Below are 20,772 nucleotides of genomic sequence, written 5' to 3'. Positions count from 1 at the left end.
AACAAAATTCTGCATCTTTCAACCATTTGGCAAGAAGTTGCATTTTCAGCGAAGAAACATATGCATGATACAGTATCATCTTGAATAGTACACTTTGTACTGCAGCACAAACAAAATTAATGCATCTTTCAACCATTTAAGAGGGCTGTTCTGATTGTTGTGGTGTTTAGTAGAGATAACAACCATAATGATAGGCCCAGGTTTGAATCATTGAGAAGGCATAGAAGAATGCAAGTGTATATCCCCCTTTCTTGTAAGCAATAATACCAGTTGCTCTCTTGTGGTGTATTTTTCACACCATCCTTGTGATGAGAAACGTAAATAAATACCGATCGATCTGGCCATTCCTAGCAAATGTTTAAAAGGAATTGTCTTATCCTCAAATTAAAAAAATGGGAGGAGGGGGAAATGTCAGGAGAACTAGGGATTTCATGTTGCACAATCTCAGAACGATTCTTAAATTCATTTCATAAGGCATGATTCAGGTTATAGAGCTACTTATAATGTGACTCTGGTGTAAAATATAATATTTAATTAAATATTCTAAATTTTATGCTTTTTTGGCTAATTTCATTTTGTAGTTTTCTTATACTTTTATACTGAGAAAATCTTGAGTAGGATGGAAGGCTTTTATTTTTAATTTTTTTATATGTATTTTTAAATACATTAAAAAAATGGCAAACAATTTATGTATTATTTATTATGAGGATAAACATAAAAATGCACCATTTCCTGATTAAAAAAATAATAAACACAAATCATATTTGATTAAACATTGGGTGAATCTTCATAAAATGTTCTAAAAATGTCTCCAATAGATTAACCCTCTGAGTGATATGGGTTTTTGAGTCTGCTTATGAAAACCTGTTTACATAATTACTTCTTTTAGTCTGTTTTCATAAACTTCCATTCATTAAGATGATATTTACATTATTAAAGAATGTAAGAAAGCAAAATATTTCAAATTATAAGCTAATATATATACCAACTGACAAAAACTCATGAATGGATGAAGAAAGTCATGCCACTCAAGAGGTTAAAGCAAATCAGATCAAATAAAATTTAATAAGAAAAATTATGCTCAAAGTCACTTGGCTGAGAGAAATGAAATTTGCAAAATTTAAGTTTCATTAACTTAAATAAATTTAATTTATTTCTGGGAAACAGTTTTCTTAGTAAAGGTTAAAAAAATAAAAATTAGCAGGTTCGGTGATCTACCAGAAGACAGGAAGTTGTGATGAAAAACCAGGAGATTTGTCAGCTACAGCAATAACATTTTAAATTTTTAAATAAAACTGTCCAACAAACATTTTCTGTTCTTTTTTTTTAAATCTATGTGTACCAAATCATCATGCATGTTCAATTATGTTTGCTATTAACTAAAAAAACTGGAAAATTGAACCTTAAAAAAAGACTTTTCCAATTATTACTATTATTATTTGAAAAAATAATGGCAACATTTTGAGAGAATGAAAAAAATATTAATACCTGAACCAATTTGTCAGCAAACGTTCGTGTTGCTGGGCCAAACTTCTTTATTGCTGTGTAAGCTAAAATAAATATGGCTACTCCAGTAGAAAATTCTTCTTCTATTACAAACAGCTCTTTAGAAAGCAAGAATGTTAGTAGACCTGTACCAAACAAATATGGACCAGTTACTCCTGTCTTCTTATAAAAGAACTGGAAGATAAAGAAATTAATAGTATAAGAAACATTTTCTAGTTAAGTCAACTTTGTAAAATAAAAAACATATAGTGTTAAAAATAATTTTGAACTACATAACTGTACAAGTTTTAGTAGTCATTTTAATTTCTGGTGAGTATTTTTGACAACTGCATTCACAATTACATCAGACTGTTATTTTCAGCCAACATGGAAAGGCAAGTGACTTTTTTCAGCCAGCTCTCAGTTCTTATTCTGACAATTACGTTACGATTACGATAATTTCTTAAAATGTATTTAGAATATTGAAAATTGTTTTATTCATCTTTATATATTATATTTATTTATCATGTTCTGTAGCAAAATCTTACGTCTTTATATTTATTTAATGATTTTAGACAGTATTTTGAAAAAAATAATTTTTTTGTTTTAATTTTGAGTTTTTGTACTAAGTTTTGAATATTTCAAAAAATTTTATAAGTACAGCAAATCTTTTGCTACAGAACACAGGTAAGTATGATATTTATATACTGTGTAAAGATGACTGAAGTATATTCATTAGAATCTATTATAGGAGATCTGGCGTAAATGAAAATTTTCACTAAAATTTTACTAAATATTGCCTACATTTAAAAAATTAATGAAACATTTTATAAAATCCCATTTAAATTCATAGTTTTATATCCCATCTTACTCAAAAACATGTGTATTTAATTAAAATTTTATATATTTAAAAAAAAAGTGCTTCGTATGTAGGCACATACCTTAAAGGGATGGATGCTTTCGTGTACTCCTTTTTAAGAGAAAATTGCTTCCATATTCATTCCTGATGGAAAACTCCACATGTAATCAACCCGTTCTCCAGGTTTGATCGCTTACTGAATTACATCAAAGCACACAACAATTATCTATATAAGGTGGAGGGATGCCTTCGCAGAAGACTTTCTAAGGTAAGCTGGCTTGTATTTATGTTACACAAAAACCATGAAACCAACCCTTTAGCCGGGATTCAAACCCGAGCGAGCTACAAGTGTTCAGCCATCTTTACCCCTCTACTGAAGGGCCCATAAAAATATTGATAAAGAAAAAGTATTGAAATAACCAGTTTAATTTACTAACCTATATTTCTCAATCAACAGTACATAATTTAGGCATATGAGGGGATTATTTGTGAATAAATAAACTGTATTACACTTTTCTCCACTATTTTATATTACGATGGAATTATTGCATTATAAAGTTATTTCTCATGAATTAATTTTGCTCCATTCATGATTTTTTATTTTTTCAAAGAGAAAATTTCAAATTTTAAATAAAAAATACACAAGAAGATACTTTATGCAAAATGTGGCATAAAAAGTTTTCTTAATTTTGCTTTGAAAATATTCCAGGGTAATTGTTTTCATTACTGGAACAAGTGTTCAGCCATCTTTACCACTGATATATATGAAATATGAAAACAGATTTATTACATTGTAAGTGTCAACACCCAGTATACCCTTATTCTTTTGAAAACGTGAAAGATTACTCTTTCTAAAAAAAGTTAGAAAATATATTATGTGCAAATAGAATATTCATTGAAAATGAAATAGACCTTTGGATATAATGATGGTTTTAGACGAAATGTCCGCCTATGAAAGGAAATTGATGTATAATTCTTCATAAACATTTAAAACTGTTCTGAAAAATACTTTTGATAATTGAATGCATAGGTCACAGATTTTTTTCTCTGCTAACATAAACAAAAGCCAATTTAAAGAAAAATTCTCGTTAAAGATATACCTCCTTTGCTTGATAGTCCAATGTAATATTTGTTAAAGTTAAATGATGAAAAGCAACCAATGTATCTCTGATGATTACAGAATGGCTGAACACCTGTAAAAACATAAACATCAGCCATATAAATATTCTTATTTTTTCCCTCCAACAAAGTCTTTCTTACTCATAAAATGCTTCTTTTTATTGTTATTTATGAAAAGAACAGTATTTAACAGCTGTAAAGGTAGGCAAATGTATGGTTTTCCCAAAGTCACAGTCACCATGATCTGACATCTTTTGTGGGTGCAGAAAATCACAAAGTACCAAAATAACAGCTACACTTTTAGCATGATGATATGTGCAAGATAACAGTACGTAATATATGGTTTTCACAGAATTCAACATTCAGCTGCTCTGATTTCCTATGAGCAAACTGAACAATGTTAGTTATAAAATTAAAGCATGGACAAATTAATAATTTCACATATTTTTTTATGAAATATAATGACATAACTAGGAAAAAATATATTTTTATATTACTCATTATCAAAAGTCAAATGAAAGCATCAGCAGTAATAGTAATATCTCTAAAGAGAGGCAGAAAAATTGCTCACAGACAGGTGACAAGAACTAGAATCAATTTCTTTAAAATAAGCATTTCCATTGCAAACCCTTGTCATTTGTGATTATAATATGTGTTGTTATTATCACACAGTATTTATTTTCTCCAACACATTTCAGATAAAAGTTCAAGTCAGATTTCATTAGCACACTTTTTGCGAAAGCAAAATACACAAAACAGAACTGGACTGGACTGGGAATGATAATTAGACAACTTGAACTATCTGTTGCATCCATTGTAACAAGGCAATCTGGGGATGGAAAATGATGCCAAAGTTCCAATTTTAATTAGTAAGTAAAGTAACAGTAAAAGTAAAAGTAAAGTTTAAAGTAACAGACTATACAAGATGATAAACATCATAACATAAGATGAATAAAATACTTTTTACAAAAGAATAATGAAGAACACAGTATTTCCTTTGCTTTCCTTTTTCAGGGAAACAGTTTCTGTTTAGTAATTATTATTTAAAACATGAATTTTTTATTATCTGAGAGAATTAAAATATAATATAAATAAAACATATTTATTTTCTTTCAACCTTCCTAAAATTTTGGATTATTGAATTATAGCAAAATACATCAGGACTACGTGCCTGACGGAAGAGCTGCTTTTGTGAAGAATATTTCAATGGCAACTGGCTCATATTAACATTACATACATGAAAACCTGTGAAAACTGTAATGCAAACCAGTTCTTTGCCAAGATTTTGAACCAAGCTTGAAGTCAGGGCCTACCAACGGTTAAGCAAGAGTTCATCAATTTTACTGCTTAGTCACCGGCACAAAAGCATGATGCATTGCAGATTGCATTTATTCAAATTGGTCTGAAATTGACATAGAACTAATAGGAACTATTCTGACTTTCTGGAAAAACTTTTTATTTTCTCTGACCATTTTCTATTTCCCTGATTTCACAAAAGAGAAGAAACCTTGTAACATTTACAATAACTTCAAAAATCACAGAAATTTTTTTAAAAATGAATTAACTGGAAATTACCGATGTTTCAATTAATTCAAAACAATCAAATTTTTCAGTGGCTATCCTCTTCTTCTTCAATGGCCAGACAGCCCAGGATGGGGCCCTTGCCTTCCTTAGAAACGAATTCCAAACTCTTCTATCCCTGGCCATGGACATCCAATTGGTTATTTTTTAAATTCTTAAGTCTGTTTCCAAACAGTTAAGCCACCTAAATTTAGGTCTGCCTCTTTCTCAGGTGCCGAACGATCTGGCCAAGAAGATCTTTTTAGTTACTCGATTTTCATCCATTCTACACAGGTGGCCAGCCCATTTAGTTCTCTGAATCCTTATATATTTTACTATATCTATTTCTTTAAGAGATTTACAGAGTTAGTTCTTCTTCTCCAGATATTGTTACAATTTATGCCACTAAAAATACTTCTCAAAATTTTTCTTTCAAAGACAGAAATGATACTTTTAGCTTTTTCTGTCATTGCCCAGGTCTCAGCAGAACATGTAAGAATGGGTCTGTTTAAGCTTTTGTAAATTAAATCTCCATTTTTCTTGCTAGTGAAGACTTCAAGTATTTTTTTTTAGACCGAAAAAACATCGGTTAGCATCTGTGACTCTACTAGGGATCTCAGGCATTAAATATTTAAATTTGCTAACAATTTCAAATTTGTAATTCCAAATTTCAAAATAGGGGCTGATATTATTACCACATGCCATGTATTTAGTTTTATTTTGTTTGATTGCTAGATGCATTTTGCTGACTGCAACCTCTAAAGATGTAAAAGCCTCTCTAAGTAACTCTCTCTAACGCGTGCGACTATGTCGATATCATTAGCAAACACAAAAATCTGAACAGACTTGTTAGAGATAGTTCCACGAGTATTAATGTTGGAGTTTTTTGTTATTTTTTGGAAGGCAAGGTTAAAAAGCAAGCAGGCCAGTGCATCACCCTGTCTGAGCCCATTTGAAACAACAATAGGCTCAGAAAGATTATTCTGGATTTTAATCCTAAGTTTTGTCTCAGTAAGAGTAATGGTGACCAAATTTATAAGTTTTTCAGGTATTGCAAATTCTCTCATGGCTTCAATTAAATATTTTCTGTTATTTGAATCGTAGGCAGTCTTAAAATCAACAAAATGGTGGTGTGTTGCAATGCCATACTCATTAGTTTTTTTCCAAAATTTCCCTAATGTTAAAGATTTGTTCTGCTGTAGATCTTCCTTTGCGGAAACCACATTGATAATATCCCTACAATATTTTCTGTATAAGTTACTAGTGTACTAAAAAGTATATTGGAAAATAGTTTGTAAAAAAACACAAAGGAGACTGATTCCCCTGTAGTTGGTACATTCCAAAATGTCTCCTTTTTTGTGTATAGAACAGATGATGCTCAGCTTCCAATCTTCGGGTAAAACTTCTTGGTTCCAAACTGATTCGATGAGGTGACGTATTTCCTCAATGGTTTGACCTGCAGCACTTTTAATAAGTTCTGAAGTAATCGAGTCAGGGCCTGAGGCCTCTAATTTTTGAACTTTTTAATTTCTTGTCTAACCTCTCTGCCAAAGATGGTGCCGGGATACTATCAGTGTAAGGTAGTTGAGTAGGTTGAAGACCCATCCCACATACGGTTCAACAAGTTACTTTCAGCGGCTAGAGAGTTTCATAATATCGATAAAGATGTTTGGAGCAATCTTGAACCTCCTCTTCAATAGTTTTTAAGATAACGTTTTGCAGAGAGATTGACCAAGTTTTAATATTAGTGAAAAATATATTTTTCAATTCCCCCCCCCTCCATGCAAAGAAATAAAAAAACCAATAAAAAATTTCATAGAAATAATTTACCCATTAAATATTTTCTTTGATTACAATTACACATAAAAATGAGATAAAAATTGCTATAACATGAAAAGTTTTCATTGCATTATTTTACATAAATAATCTTTTTAACAACTTTTTAACTTAGTACCTGGAACCATTCTTCAGGAAGAAAACCCATCCGAACTTTTCCCGGATAGATGGCCCTCTTACGTCGTGGAAAATTGACATGGTCTCTCTCGGGACCATCGTACGGTTTCGGAAGTTCTTCCTTCAGCAGTTCTTGTATTTGCTTGCATTGCTCAGCTATCACAGTGGGAGTAAGCTTTGCAACAGCAGGAGAAGTAACATCTGTAGTAGCGGGAGCAGTAGTTGTAGTAGTAGCTGCAGTTCTTTGGAAACTGGGAGGCATAAAAAAATGTCTTAGACTTTTGTACTAGTAACTAGATCACAGGAAAACATTTCAACTGCATACTAGTTAATATACAAAAAAGAATAAAAGTTTTTAAATCATCAAAACTTTATCAAGTTTCTTTTTTTCCAGTATGTCAGTGCAGCACAAAAGTGGACAGGAAGATATTACCCAAATAATCCCTAAATTCAGCGATACCCAATGTACAGTTTAACCCTTAAATGCAATACCTAGAAAACTTGACATAAACAAAAAACTTACCCAAGAATGAAAGGGAAAAGAAAAGATAATGGATTAGAAAATACATTAAAAATCAAAGTACGTACAACCTATAAACAAATAGGTGACGGAATTTGAAGATGCTGTGAAAAAGGAGACTTCAAAATGACACTGCAAAATATTACCATGTACATGCCCTAAAATGTTCTAGTTGGCATAGCCAACCTATAGAAATAAAATACATTTCAGATCATTCAGAAATAAAATACATTTCAAAAATAGAACACCATGCAGGTGGCATGTTACAAATATCAAATTTGTATGAAAGATACTACCTATTAGGATATGCAAATGATTAGCATTATGCACATGCGTACAAAGGAGGTATGAGTAATGTCATTTACATTGTGTATAAATAGAAAGATTGCACGGCAAAGTTCTCATTTAAAAATTGAAGGGTTTGCAGTAACAAGTGCCCAGCTCCACATTTTTTAATTTTCAGAAAGTTAAAAAAAAATTTCAAAAATTCATCTTTTAACTTGCATTTCAAATGTTTTTCCTCATTAAAAGTGCTAGTAAAAATGATTTTTTACGTCTAATCCAATGGCTTTTTACCTCAATACAAAAAAATGATTTTTTTTTTAAAACAAAAAAGACCCATGAACACAAAATCTACCAAAGTGGAGCTGGGCCCTTCTTGCTGCATGCCTTTCAGTTTTATTTGAACATCAGGTTGTTTGTGTAAAGGTCAGGTTATGCCTTGTGTATGAAGGAGAAACTCTTACCAGCACATATTGAAATTCAACAACAGTTAGACTACTGAGGCTTGTTAATGTTCAAGAAGACAAACATGTCCTCTCGGCCTTACGAGATCATACTGCTACATCATCAGAACCGGATTTAGATTTGACGAGATCCTAAGCTAGTCAAGATATGAGAGGGATCTTTATGAGGGATATGGTACAATTTTTGGAGGCGCTAAGATATATCTTGTGCAGCTTATAAGTAAATCCAGCACTTCACATCATGTACTGAGTCAGGAATTTGGTTCATGTAAACTACTGCTCACAGCAAATGTCTACAGCCCCACAGACTGCCAACACAGCAACCATTCCTGAAGCTTCTCTTGATGCTGCAGCAGAAACAGATGAACTTACAGTATGTGGCAAATAGCACTTACAGTATGCAGCAAATAATGACACTGGGCACAAGAGTGGTACCATATCATCTTTTCAGATGAATTACAATTCTGAAAACAGTAACATGATGGTCATATCCATGTATGGAGGCATCAAAGAGAACGAACACAGCCAGCTTGCATTAATGATCATCATGCAAGACTAGCACATGGTGTGCTGGTATGGGGTACTAACGGGAACACATCCCGGTCATTTTTGTTCTCACAGACGATCATGTGGATATACGGCATTATATTTCTGGCATATTAATGCTTGTAGATGTGCCTTATCTCTGAGGCCTGGGTAGTGTCTTCTTTCAACAAGATAATGCATAACTGCATATTGCCCATGCTGTTCTGACCTTCCTTGATACAGAGTGAGTGTACAACTGCTGCCGGGCCACATCTCTCACCCACTGAGAATATCTGGTGTTGGGTTACCGAGAAACTGGCCTGCCACTCCTATGATTGATGCATTCTAGCACAGAGTTAAAGCCACATAGAATGAAACACCCATGTTTGTCATTCAAGTTCAGTTTTACTCAATACCCAGCTAGATTATAGTCATTGTTGCTGCCTAAGATGGCAGCTATGTGTACTGAATTCTGCACTTGTTTATCCCAAAATCATCACCAAATTTATCATGCCTTCCTCTCATTATATTGTGTACGTAAAAGATTCTGCTCTTTGCTTTCCTGATGTAGCAATTTTAATGGTCAGCAGTGTATTTAATAATGTTCCCACAGAAGATAAAAATGAAATAAAAAAAAAATTTCATTTCAGATCCCAATGAAAGCTTTAATTTCAGATTATAATTTATTTATTAAATAATGACAGTATGCACAATTTAAAATCAATAAAAAATAAAAAGATTTTACAGGCATACATTTATTTAAAAAAAATTGACACCACAATGCATACTTACCAACCTATGACACTCAAAAATCAGGAGATTTTTTTAAGAAATCGGGAGATTTTTCACAATGTTAAAAAGACTTTTCAAATGATAAAAATATAGTTTTCAATAATGAATTAACTTTAAATAGTTACTAATTCTAAAATGCAAACAACATAAAAATACGTTAAACATAAAAAAAAAAAAAAAAAAAAAAAAAAAAAAAAAACATTTTTATCACTTGCATCGTTATTTTTGATCTAAATTTAGTTCTCGTTTTCGTAACAACACTGAAAATCCTCTCACACTCTGCATTACTATGGGGACTGTCAAGATGGCCAACATAATTCTAGACAGTTCACTATATTTTAAAATTTCATCAGCACCTTTCAGTTTTTCAATTAAACTCCACTGGGTGTCAATCCTAGCTGATTTTATAACTTCATTCCAGTTTTCTAATTGTAAACTGCAAAATTGCGACTGCAATATTATCAGTGGCAAAATCAATATCATCATCTTTCATGACTAAATGAAGTAACAGAGGAAATCTGTTCAAAAAGTACCTTATATCAGGAAAAGATGCATTTGCTAGAGCAGAAACATCAGCAATTTTAGCATGCAAAATCACTTCATTGTTGACTGGAAATTTATGTGGTATGTAATCACATACTCGACAGAACTAACTTCTAACATTAAGATAAAACTTATTTTTGCCTTCTGAAAGTTCTTCCGCTACTTTTGTAGCTGCAGCTCCTATTACCAAATCTTCATCTTTCTTCTGATTTTCTGTTTCACCATAATAGAACACCATAACATCACATCATATATAGAATTACAAGACAGAACACAAGACTGGTTTTACAAACTTTGATAAAATGTCTTTAAACAGATCATAAATAATTGATTGTAAAACATGAATTAATGGAATTCTGCTTTGTAGAATTGTGTTAAGAACATCGAATGATGGCAAAATGAATTGTAAAAAAAAAAAGGAAAAAACTTTGTTAAGGTCCGAAGGAAAAAACATAAATATTCGCTCTTCACAAGATAAACTTACAGTATTTGGAAAATGTTTCGTGTGCTGAGGAACTTTTTTTATTTTGAGAGAAATTTGTATCAGCTTTACGCTTATATTTTGCAGTATTATGTAGCGTATTCGGAAACTAAGTACCGTTTCATTCTAGCGCCGTTGCAGCGCAGTAATAGGCGTCTCGCGCATGAACACTAGTCTTTCTTGTTCACTGACTTTCAATTGTCGCCATTTTGGTTGCTCTATGTTGTGTTTTCAGTTTGCTGTGCACATTCAAAATGTTTAATACAATTAGTTCTCCCACTGACTGTGAGATTCGTGCCGTGATAAAGTTTTCGAACGCGCGGAATGTTAAACCGGCTGAAATTTATCGTCAAGTAACAGAAGTTTACGGTGAATATGCGATAAGTGATGGAATGGTGAGCAAGTGGGTAAGAATGTTTAATGCAGGTCGAACAAATGTCCACGCCAAGGATCGGAGTGGTCGGCCTTCTGTTGTCACCGATGATTTGGTAAGGAAAGCTGATGAAGCAATTCATGAGAACAGACGCTTCACAATGACAACTCTTTCAGAGGCATTTTCACAAATTTCACATACTGTTTTGTTCGAAATTGTGTCTGATCGCTTGAATTATTGCAAATTGTGTTCCTGATGGGTTCCAAAAATGCTCACTGATGTTCACAAAACAAAGCGACTTGGTAGTGCTCTGACATTTCTCATGCGGGAGAAAACTTTTTAAACCAAATTGTGTCAGGTGATGAAATTTGGGCGAGTCATTTCACACCAGAATCGAAACAACAATTAATGGAGTGGAGACACACTCATTCTCCGAAAAAACAAAAGTTCAAAGTAACAATGTCATCACAAAAAACCATGTGCACTGTCTTCTGGGATAGGAAAGGCATTTTGCTTACTGAATTTCTTCCCAGAGGTGAAACCATTAATGCGGCACGATATTGTGAGACTTTAACAAAACTAAGGCGTGCCATTCAAAACAAACGAAGAGGAAGGCTCAGTAAAGGAATTGTGCTGCTCCATGACAATGCTCGGCCCCATACTGCTGGCGTCACTCAATCGTTAATTCGACAGTTTCATTGGGAGCAGTTCGATCACCCGCCGTACAGCCCAGACTTGGCGCCGTCTGACTATCACTTGTTCCTGCACATGAAGCACCAGCTTGGTGGCAAGCGCTTCGGATCTGACGATGACACGAAAAATGCTGTGGAGTCGTGGTTATCGAAACTGGCGGGAAGTTTCTTTGACGACGGTATACAAAAACTGGTCACCCGCTATGACAAGTGTTTGATCATTGGCGGAAACTATGTTGAAAAATAGTTTAAGACATGTATTTTCATGTAAAAATAAAATTGGATTCGAAAAAAATTGTTTTATTTTTTCTTTTTTCAAAACAGTACTTAGTTTCCGAATACACCTCATATTTTGAGAATTGCCAGTTGAATTGCTGTGAATGCTGCAGAAATTACTTTATTTTTCTCAAACCTATTTTTTAACAATGGAAGTAGTAACTACATCTCCATTTACAGGGTTCGTACACATTTCTGCACACGGAAATTAAGTACTTTTAAGGACCATTAATGAAAAAATTAAGGACCTATAAGCAAATGGGAACTGAATAAATTCAATTAAAAATAGTATCTATGCCGAGCTTCACTTTTGTAATACCATCCTAAAAATAAAATAGATCCATAAGTAGGATGAATTATTATTAAATATAATTATTAGTAAGTTTAAGAATAAAATAAAGTTTATGAAATTTATCATTAAATATTTTGCACTCATAATAACTGACGCAGTTAGTGTCGTAACTTCTTGTAGAGTTCCAGGGGTTGTAACTCAGTTAATATAGTTTAAGGCCCTAATAATCCACTAAAGCACCAGAGATGACAAGTTGTTTCGCATTATTTGAAGTCTCACTAGATGCAAAGAATAGGCTTTACATGAATTTTTAAATTTTTGTGTTTTATCTTATGACCTAATGAAAGGCAATAACTCGCTTTAAAATGCAGAGATAATCTTTAAAGGTAACCAGTTAGTTATAAGTAATTCAATTAGGTATTAGATAACCTTAGTCATTATGGATTTACATGGCCACTATTAAATTTTATTTATTTTTTAACAATATTTGTTAAAAAAGGCCTTATTAAATCACAATATAATAAAATTTCACAGTTTAAAATATGTGTAATTTATGGCATTGATTCTTAAACGATATTAGAATAATTACACATTAAAAGCTACAAAATATTTATATTTTGTAGCAACAAATATTTATGCGTCTTTTTAATTTTGGCTAATTTATATCAATTAAGATGCTCTTTAAGCATCTTTTCTAACACATTTAGAACTTTGTCTCAATACGCAAGACAATGCTCTCACTAGTTTCTACGTGTTGTATCTCCTAATCTGTCAATCTCTCCAAAATTACTTATGAGAGTTTACTTGATCTGGTAAAAGTTAAATAGTCCAAAACCCTCCAGACAGATGTGAAGCAAATTATCGCTATATCTGAAAGTAACTACAAAGATTTAAATAAGCTTCTTACTTAAAAAGAAGAACATAAAGCATGTTCTTATGATTAAGATACAATAACATGCCGAATAAGTACTAATTCAGAAGTCAAACAACAAAAATCAGCGTTAATTTTCAAAATTTTCACAGGACTAGTTTCGATGGTTTTACTGAACCACCATCCATGTTCTTATGCTAAAAAAATCAATTACAGCTCGTGGTGATGTAATAATATAATTTAATGCAAGAAGAATCAAATGCAAACTAAAAATATGGACTAGTGATCAAAGACTGTACAATTTAACTTCATTTTAAGCTGACTCGGTAACTCTATCGTCATAACAAATTCGAATGTTGGCAGCGGTAATGTAAAGACGAACAATTGCAAATTATCAGCGCTGGCAGGACCTAATGCAGGGAGCAAGTGGAGGTCAGAAAGAAACACACTCCTGTCTTACACTCCAAAAACCTCAGTTTAAAAACTGTGGTCCTTTTAAAGTGGGGACAGAAAGTAAACTGCACTCAATTTTTGAAGACTCTGGATTAAAAAAAGAAACAACAATTGGATACAGTTTCAAATCGGTATTATTGCTTCCATCAGCAGAGAGGCACAGCGGAACTGTTTTAATGCAATCAATAAATGAAGATTTAGTTTTCAAACCCATTTCTTTAACAATTGCACCTGTTTTTTGTCCCAGCAGCTCTTTGAGTATTTCTTAGTGAGTTTACTATCGGAAACATTTTTCTAAATAAAGCGGCAGCGTAATCCGATGCATTCAGTGGCAGGTTGTGCCCCAGTAAAAAGGCAGAGAACAGACATTCTGCATTAATAACTTTTTGGTCCTTTGTTTCCAAAGAAAAATCTAATTTTTCATTTTTTTTTCAAAACAACTCATGTTGTTCTTGTGTTTGCACATGTTTGAGAACATCCGCCCTTCCACCATGCGAAATCGAAAAATCACAATGGCAGATGGTACACATCGGAAATTTATTACATTTCCTTGAGGAAATAATGGAAGGAAAGTCTACTGTGTACGATTTTTGAAATGTGCACAAGTATTTCACCTTTCTCGCAGACATAACAATGATGATAATTTCTAAAACTATTTTCTGAAGACACGTGTACTCACACAACTCAGGACAAGATGAACGAAATAACTTAAGAACATCCAAATAACAGCCTTGAGCTTGCTTTGTGCTCATTTGCTAATATATACCAGATGACACGCAGTGGAGGTCGATGCCCATTGGAGAACCGGTGAACGATGTTTCTGGATACGTATGCTCTCACTAACAAAGCAGAAATTCTTACCTGATTCGCAAGGTTTTCTTTTAGATATAATCTAGAGAACATTTAATTGCTTTCAGACATCCAAAATCACTTTTTTTTTTTTTTGTTCAAATAACAAAGTATTAAGCCACGTTCCATAAAAATTGTGAGAAATTTTAAGAATAAGAAAAAGTCAGGAGAAATATATTGTAAATCAGGTTGGCAGAAAGAGCAGTCGAAAATCGGGAGAGTTGGCAACTCTGCTGGGTTCTAATACTTTTTTCTCTTCATAAAATTTTCGTAGAATAGTATTTCTTGAAATTTTAAAGGTGAAATACTTGGTAATTTCTGATTATCTGCATCCCATGAAAAGTCACCTACTCAAACCGACTTTGTGACTTAACCAGTTCAGTGTCACATTTTTAACTCGGAGCCTTAACCATGCTGAGCCGGGTGCGGTTCTCAGCCCGAGTTAACTAGGGAGCGGTAGTGAACGGGTTATGGAAAACTATATATTAGACTATCTTTACAGACAGTTACTGTTCTCTTCATAAATAATAATAAAAGGATTTTATAAAACACAAAATTTTATGAGCAAAAACAAAAATTTATATCACTAAATTTACATTTTTACAGCTGTTTAACAAAATGATAGTTGAATGCAAAATGTGTAATCCATACATATTCAATCACACATATAGTATGCACATGTGCAAGGTCACTTTTGTCACATGTATACTCAAAAAGCACATAAAAAACTTAATTTTATCGAATATTGAGACTGAGAGCACAAATAATCAGAAAGTAACAACTATTGCTTGGTATTTTATTACCATTTGCTTGGAATTTTATTTGAAAATGTTAAATATAGAATTAACCACTTTTATTCAATATAAACATTAATTTGATTAGTAAATATAAACAAAAGTTATCATTTTTATACCCAGCCTGTCCATTATTTAGACTTTCTAGAGGATGTTCATTTATCTTAAACCTTAGCTTAAATGACTAAAATTATAACATATACCTTGATTTCAAGAAATAGCCTTAAGTAAGTAATTTTTAGATAATATGTTAAGCCTGCTAATTTTTAAACAGTCCAATAATTCTAATTCTTAAAAAAAATCTACCTTGGTAAATATGAAAATTATAAACAAAATGCAATTTTCACACTTCAAAACAATCCGATTAAAATGAAATCATTTACATAATAATACTTATTAAAGAACAGGAAAATAAAGTTCTACAAAAGGAAGTTAAAAATTTTTTTCCTCCTGAATTTTACGTTTAACGGCAAAATCTTTTGTGTTAAACACAACTCAATGGCAGCACAAAAGTAATGGCAATGTAAGCCAGATACTACATAATAACAATATGCAAAATTCCATACGCTTGAATAATAATAATAATTAAAGCTGATGTCTATGTTAGAACACCTTTCACTTCATTATTTCACCACCAGATTGCTGCACTATGCAGAAAGCAGTTGCCTAAACCATCTCAAAGAAAACATATACATGGTCTTTTGCACCCTGGCATCAAATCTACAGTTAAGTAAATGACTGCCAGATTTGTATGGCCAAATATCAAGAAAGATTCAAGTGAATACCTAGCCAAGGTGACCAGGCACACAAAATCAAAGTTGGGAGAATACCAGAAAGCAGACTCCAGATTGAGTGTGGTCCATATCGATTTAAAAGGTCAATTGCCTCCCTCAAATGGTAAAATTTATTGCCTTACATGTATCAACCGATTTTCTTCCTGGGTTGAGAGGATTTCATCGGAAGACAATACAGCAGAATTAGTTAGCAAAGCATTTTATTAAAACTGGATACGCAGATTTGGAGTTCCAAACAGAATTGTTACAGATCAAGGTAGACAATTTACATCACAACTGTTTCAAAAGTTGGCTGTTACATGTGGTTCAAAGATTTGCCACACCATGCCCTATCATCCCCAATGTAATGGAAAAATAGAGCATTTCCATAGGAACCTAAAATCTGCAATTAAAGCTCACAGCTCTCCAATGGACTGAAGTTCTACTTACAGTGTTTCTTGACCTCAGTCCGACACTACAGTGGATATTTTTTACTCTTATTTTTATGAATTTATGTGGTTACACCGATATATAGATTCTAGTTCAGATAATTTTAGGAAGTTTTTGGATGCAGTTAAGGAATTTTGTGTGCCACAGACTGAAGGACTCAGAAATTTCTAAATAAGGTAAGTGGATATTTGCTTTATGTAGTGCTTAGATGCATAAGATGAATTTCCTTTTTATGTTATTTTATTATTTGATTTAAAATGTAGGTTATTGAGATTATGTATTTTTTGTTTGGGTCTACTGTAGAATTGGGTTGCTCCTTTGACTTTTTTAAGTGAAAATACATCGATGTGTACAGGGACAAAGTAGAGGGAGTGAGCAATGCCATGTTTGTGCAGTTCTCTGATGTTTTTTTAAAGTGAAAATAGGTCGATATGTACATGGATACTGAGTTTGTGCAATTCTTTGACTTGTTATTTTGTTTTTGTGCAGCGCAAAAATTAATGCTACACAAAGCCAAAACAACAAGTCAAAGAACTGCATAAACTCAGTATCCATGCACTGCTAATTTTCACCAAAGGGCACCCGTAAATATATTTTTACCGTTTCAAGTTATTAATTTTTCATTCTGTTTTTCTTTTAACTGCAACTTTAAAAGTGAAGAGAGAGTCTCCATCTGTATGTCAGTTATTAGTCATGTGCTTAGTGTGTAGAGAACACACCAATAAAACTTCTCAATCATTTAATTTAGTTTTTGATGATTTGTTTTATGGAAAAAGGTAATCCATGTAATCCCTACATTCAAGTCGATGCAATGTATTGGGATCAATATTGATGAGACCACTTAAATAATTTGTTATCTGCGGAGATAAGGGGCTCGGCCCGCAGGTAAAAAGGCAGATTTTTTTGTGTTCAAAACTAAGTTTCATCTTGGTCCCACTTGGCAAAAATAATTCATTTCCTATTCTGCCAAGTTTCAAATGTAAACAAATATGGCAGCTTCATGCACGAAAATACTTAGGCATGTTTGTGTTTTGTTTTCAAATGAATTGTTAAAATTCTTTTAAATTTTTAGGATTATTAAATATTCATGTTTCATGTTATAATAATTCATGTTTTTAAACACTTTCACTTAATTTACACATGCTTTTTGAATTTGAATGACATTGCTAATTAGTTTGCAGCAATAATTAATCTTTTATTTGTATACAATTGAATTTTCATTTTAGGGCACCCCTTGGCAAAAGTTGGCGGTACATGGATACCGAATTTGTGCAAGTCTTTGACTTGTTATTTTGGCTTGCGTAGTGGCGATTTGTGCGCCAAAAATTGCCATTAAATAAAACAAAAATAACAAGACAAAGAATTGCACAAACTCGGTATCCATGTACACATCAGCGTATTTTCACTTAAAAAAACATCCCAGAATTGCACAAAAATGGCATTGTGCACACCCTTGACTTTAACCATGTACACATTGACCTATTTTCACTTCAAAAAACATCAGAGAATTGCACAATTTGTGCAATTGGCACAAACTAGGCAAACACTAGCAATTGGCAAAAATTAGGCATTTTTGCGCCAAAAATCGCCACTACATAAAGCCAAAATAGCAAGACAAAGAATTGCACAAACTCGGTATCCATTTACACATCGACCTATTTTCACTTAAAAAAAATCCCAGAATTGCACAAAACTGGCACTATGTACTCCCTTGACTTTATCCATGTACACATCGACCTATTTTTACTTCAAAAAACATCAGAAAATTGCACAAACTAGGCTTTGCGCACCTAAGCCCTTGAGTTTGTTCATGTACACATCGATATATTTTCACTTAAAAAAAGTCAAAGGAGCACCCAATTCTACAGAGGAGGCAAACAAACAAACAAACAAACAAACAAAAAAAAAAAAAAAAAAAAAACCATAATCTCAATAAACAACATTTTAAACCAAACAATAACATAAAAAAGGATTATGCATTTAAGCATTACACAAAGCAAATATCCACTTACTTACCTCTGTGGCACACAAATTTCCTTAACGGTATCCAAAAACTTCCTAAAATTATCTGAACTAGAATCCGCAGTCAATTAATGCACTTTCCCCCTTTCATTCCAAATCGTATAGAAACTTCAAATTAATCTTACTACATTCAGTCATTCTACTGTCTAAACAATGAAACAAGCAATGTATTTTCTAAAAAAACACACCACAAAAGCCCTTACAAAACATTCCATGATTCAAAATTTCATGGAATAATGCAAATGATTACATCATAATAGGGTTTCCATAACATTCAATAACTCAGGTTACCATACATGAAAGAACAACTTGGCAATAAACGGAACAACTTGGAGATAACTGAAACAACAACTTCGCGATAATACAAGGGGTACCCTAAAGTCAACTCTAACCAAAATTTAAATTACCTTTATCTGAATGAGAGAATATTTGTTAAATTCATATTTACATATATATATACTTTTGATGCAGTCAACTGCAAACAAAAAAGGGAAGTGCACAACTTCATGTTATAGCAGTCCTATATACAGAATTTCAAAGTTCTGAGACTACTTGTTTTTGAGTTATGAGAGAAACATATGTAGAAACAGACCTTTTATTTCTTTACAAGTGAATTTTCATAAGTGAAAATTTAAAGTAGCTTTATATAAATGAGAGAATGTTTGCTAAATTCTTATATATATATTTATACTTTTGATGCGGTCAATTGCAACCAGAAAAGGGTGGTGCACAACTTCATGTTATAGCAGTCCTATATACAAAATTTCAAAGTTCTGAGGCTACTCGTTTTTGAGTTATGAGAGATACAAATGTATGTAGGTAGAGACACCATGAAAAAAATATCTTCTGAATCCATTTTAAATCAGTTTTATAATTTGTTTGGAGAAAAAGAATTCTTTATTCTATCCTTACATACAGATGTCACACAAAAACATAGTTAAATTGCATTCGATAGCAGTCAAAATGGATATTTTCGTTGAAATATGAAACCCAGAATTTTTCAGGATTACAATACAAGGAATAAAAATAAAATAAACTTTGTACAATGAAGTAAAAAACTGCTCCTTTTTTCAGGTGTTGATAAATTAAATATGTTTAACATTTTGACAGGAAAAAAAATAATGAAGACTCTGAAAAAATAAAGAACATCACTAAGAAATCATTATTTATTTTCTATTTATTGGACAGATGAAAATTATCAACATTTTAAAGGGAGGAAATGCAACAGAAGAATATAACACAGTCTAAAGAAAGCAAAAAATCAAATATATTGCAAGTTATAATGTATCAAAATGTTTTTAAACATTATAATTTCTCAAAAATTATTCATTCCTTTCTACTACAGTAATTAGCTAATCTTTGTTTTAAAAAACTTCCTAATAAAAGATAAAAATACCTTTTATCAGTAACATATTTCACAGAAACACCTTTCTTACAAAAGGAAGTAAAACTGATTGTTTTAAATTACTTACTAAGCAGGTCCTAAAAAGCGAACAGCAACAGCATTGGTGAGAGCTAAAAGAGAATTTTCCCAAATTTAAAACTGGTGATATGCAAGCGAAGTTTTTTAATTTCTGATACAATGAAGAAACAGCAGTTTGCAAACTGATACAAAAATTAGTTGGTAGTCAACATTTAAATACATTACATTTTAAAATAAATAGAAAATGATCTTTTAGGTACTTTTTTGCAAGATTATTTTAAAACATATTGCAATTTTAATGTACTTTTAGATGTAAAATGGCTTGTTTCTATGCAAAATTTAGTATTTTGATTAAATATATTTAAACCAAAACAAGAGGTAAAAAAAGTAACATAAGTCTCTAGGAAAGAGTAATAAATATGCTTTTAATTGATACCATTGCTTGGCATTTAGGCAGCTGAAGAAGATGGTTCTGTATTTAAACCATCGAAACTAATCCTGCAAAATTTATGAACTAATTTTTGAACTAACACTAATTTTGTTTAACTTTGCCAATAACCATTACTGTACCTTAAGAAACACTGAAAAGAGAAATACAACATGCACTTTTGGCTCTACTCTTATATGCGCCCTAAGATCACCAAATGTGGCGATACGTGTTCTGCGCTGGTTTTTGGCACGATTGCATGTTGTACGACAACCCTTTTGACGTTGAATACTCTTTTCTAGAGTGTTTTAATTGCTCGTTGGTTCATGTCGTGCATGTTTTGCAATGGCCTATGTTGCAATGAGAGATGTGGTTGCTAGAGGGTCTGGGCTCGATGGCTGTGCATGATAGAAGTAAGGAAACGCTGATGCAGTGTATTAAAGAGTGGATTGAGCCTTGTACAACTATTTTTTCGGATGGCTGGAAATCTTACA

At 32.4% G+C, this 20,772-nt stretch overlaps 1 protein-coding gene across 2 annotated transcripts in view; it reads right to left on the bottom strand.

Annotated features, from left to right (window-relative positions):
* Positions 1 to 20,772, bottom strand: part of LOC118203465 (ATP synthase subunit b, mitochondrial-like) — an 80,752-nt gene that overhangs the window by 18,320 nt on the left and 41,660 nt on the right. For both annotated transcript variants that reach the window (XM_085821525.1, XM_085821529.1), the window contains exons 2-4: positions 19,901 to 19,943; positions 6,978 to 7,227; positions 1,489 to 1,680 (exon numbers count right to left, since the gene is read on the bottom strand). In XM_085821525.1, the coding sequence (XP_085677651.1) occupies positions 1,489 to 1,680; positions 6,978 to 7,227; positions 19,901 to 19,943 (485 nt within the window). The remainder of the gene's footprint in view (positions 1 to 1,488; positions 1,681 to 6,977; positions 7,228 to 19,900; positions 19,944 to 20,772) is intronic.

The sequence above is a fragment of the Stegodyphus dumicola genome, chromosome 1 (assembly GCF_044657685.1).
Source record: "Stegodyphus dumicola isolate Sdum_Otavi_A_Nest chromosome 1, ASM4465768v1".
NCBI classification, from domain to species: Eukaryota; Metazoa; Arthropoda; class Arachnida; order Araneae; family Eresidae; genus Stegodyphus; species Stegodyphus dumicola.
This window is presented reverse-complemented; position numbering and strand designations above follow the sequence as displayed.